Source organism: Lipotes vexillifer, unplaced genomic scaffold (genome assembly GCF_000442215.2).
Source record: "Lipotes vexillifer unplaced genomic scaffold, Lipotes_vexillifer_v1.1 scaffold1691, whole genome shotgun sequence".
In the NCBI taxonomy this organism is placed as follows: Eukaryota; Metazoa; Chordata; class Mammalia; order Artiodactyla; family Lipotidae; genus Lipotes; species Lipotes vexillifer.
The window spans coordinates 1,113,325-1,115,966 of NW_006789046.1; the positions used below are offsets into that span (position 1 = coordinate 1,113,325).

General features: G+C 64.5%; 1 protein-coding gene across 1 annotated transcript in view; it reads left to right on the forward strand.

Moving 5' to 3' along the window:
* The first annotated feature begins 1,099 nt into the window (after positions 1 to 1,099).
* AATK (apoptosis associated tyrosine kinase) overlaps positions 1,100 to 2,642 on the forward strand; it is a 16,221-nt gene continuing 14,678 nt past the window's right edge. The window contains exon 1 of the mRNA XM_007462386.1: positions 1,100 to 1,225. Coding sequence (XP_007462448.1) covers positions 1,181 to 1,225 — 45 coding nt within the window. The 5' untranslated portion in view covers positions 1,100 to 1,180. The remainder of the gene's footprint in view (positions 1,226 to 2,642) is intronic.

Here is a 2,642-nt window from a genome sequence, read left to right on the forward strand (position 1 = left end):
GAGGACGGGCAGAAAGAAAGTCCTCGGGAAAGGGGCGTGCACTGGAGCCGGTATTGTGGGACAGGAGGGCAGGCCAGGGGTGGAACTCCCTGCCCAGCATTTAGGGGACCCCGGCTGGCCCCACCACACTGTCCTGCGGGCACCAGATGGGCCAAGCTTCCCCAAAGCCCTGGCTCAGCGGGGGAGTGGGGGCAGCTTGGAGCCCTAATTTGGGGGCCATGCTTGTGTGTTGGAGGGCCACGTTGTGCTGTCCTGGGCACCACAGTTACGCCATCTAGTGAGGGTGAGCCATGAGGGGCTCACGTGGACCAGGTGCTGCAGAAGGGGGCACCCTGCTGTCCTCAGGACAGAAACAGCACCGGGGGTCCCTTGGTGGGCGTTCAGTAAGAGGATGACTTGGAAACGCCAGGCTGCATGGAGGAACTCTGCTGCCTCACCTTCTTGGGGATGGTGACATCCCTGTCCTCAGAGGTTGGACAGGTCCCGGCCCTGACCCCCAGCTGCCTGGAGCCTGGCATGTGGCCAATGGCCAGCAGCCAGGTCCTCAATCTCTCCCACTTAGCGGGGCCCTGGCCCGCCTCCCAGCAGCCCCCATCCCAGGTCTCGCAGCCTTTACCAGTGCCATGCCATAGCTATGGCAACGATGACAGCCCCCGGGGCCCGCTCCAGAGGGGTGAGTGGGCTGGCCAGTCTGAGAGAGACGTGGGAGAGGGTCCCCATAGCCCCAAGACCCTGAGCTCATGAGGGATGTCCACAAACCCCCAGAAGTGGGAGCTGAGCAGGCCTCGCCAGCTCAGCCAGCCCCTTGTCCCTTGGCAAGGCCAGTGTGGCACCCAGGGGCCGGCCATGGACTGCAGGCTTGGGCCACCATGGCCAGCCCGTGTGTCCACCAGCCCTGGGCCCGGCGGCTGTGCCTCCGAGTGTGGGGTCTTGGAGCAAGGGTAAGGGTGCTGAGGCTCAGACAGCAATGAATCGGGGGGCATCGGAGCCCTGCGTGGGGATCCGGCTGGCCCTGGAGTGTGCCTGGGGGACTGGGTGCAGATGGGGGCCGGGTCGCAGAGCTGCCCTGTAACTGCTCTCTCCCTCGGCAGACGGCGCCCCGCTCAGCGAGCTCTCCTGGTCGTCCTCCCTGTCTGTGGTGGCCGTGTCCTTCGCTGGGCTCTTCACCGTCATCGCCCTCATGCTGGCCTGCCTGTGCTGTAAGAAGGGCGGCATCGGATTCAAGGTGAGGGCTGGGGGTTGGGGGAGGCTGTGGACGAGATCCTGAGGGCTGGCCCTCTGGTGTCCACTCGGCACTGGGCGTCCTTCCCTCCTAGGGCCCTCTGGGGACCATAGAGGCCGGGACCTCACAGCCCCTCCTCTGGGGGCGGCCGATGGGAGAGGCCTAGGGGCTGTCAGGGGCCCCTCCCACTGCCTCCCCCATTTTGGGTCCCCCTGTTGTGGGGGGCACTGCCTCACACTGTCATGTCCCAGCTCAGGGTCAGGCCTCTGTGTGCGGTGCATCCTGGGACGGTGAGGATGGGCTTCAAGGGGGCCACGGGGGCTCCTGAGCCACTGTGGGAGGGGTCTCTATGCCCAGGGGGTCCTTGAATCCCTGCTTGTTCGAATCAGCAAAGGGAAACCAAAGTTGCCCAGACACGCTTCCCGGCATCAAAAGCACCTCTCTGGCTGGGGTCACCTTACTTTGGGTGTCTTCTGCCCCACGAGGAAAGGATTGTGTGCCACAAAGGAATCAGGGCGGTAGGACAGCGGGAGTAATCATTACTGTTTATGGAGCATCAGCTAGACGCTAGGCCCGCCTTCTCTCTGGCCGCCCTGGCAGGGCTAATCTCCCGGGGTCATCCTGGGCTGGATTCCAGGGCTGAGGTGCCCCTCCTAAGGAGGGTGGCCGAGAGGCATCCCCTGGGGCGCTGTTCCCCAATCCTAGAAGTGCCCATGGCTGCTCCCTACCTTTAGCTGCAGCTCTGAGCATGGAGGACCAGGAGAAAAAGCTGGGAACTGAGGGGCCCAACCAGAGCCCCCGCCCTGCCCTGTGGGCTGAGTTCTGCCGACTTAGCACATAGCACCGCCTGTGGTCATTCTCCCACCCACTCGGCCGCCCCGCCCTTGGCTGGAGGTCAGATTCCCGGGCCTGGCAAGGTCAGGAGGGGAGGGGCTGTCCTGTGGCCCAGCACAGCAGCCCACCACCCTAGTCATCTCCATACTAAGTGACCCACATTGCAGCTGGGTCACCCCCATTTTAGAGAAACAGTGCCCTCCCCCTTCCCCTGGTATGTCTCATCACAGAGGGGGCCGGGGGAGCTGGCATCTGCCCGGCGCTTGCCTTTTACAAAGGTGTCTTTGCCACATTTCACGGCAGGGCCATCCAGAGCTCTCTGAGGGGTGGCCTGGTGGAGCTCAGGGCCTGGGCAGCAGGGCTATGGCCCTGGGAGCCTCGGGTCTGCATCCAAGCCCCTGCCTGGGTATCCTCATGCCTAGCCCTGTCTCCCTGGCCTGCAGGCACACAGTGGGCTGGGCCAGGCGATGCTGGCATTTTCCTGGAGGATCCTGGGGCCAGAGAAGCAAGCGGGAGGGGGAAGGGATGGGAAGGGGGAAGGGATGGGAAGGGGGAAGGGAAGGGGGATGGGACGGGGAAGGGAGGG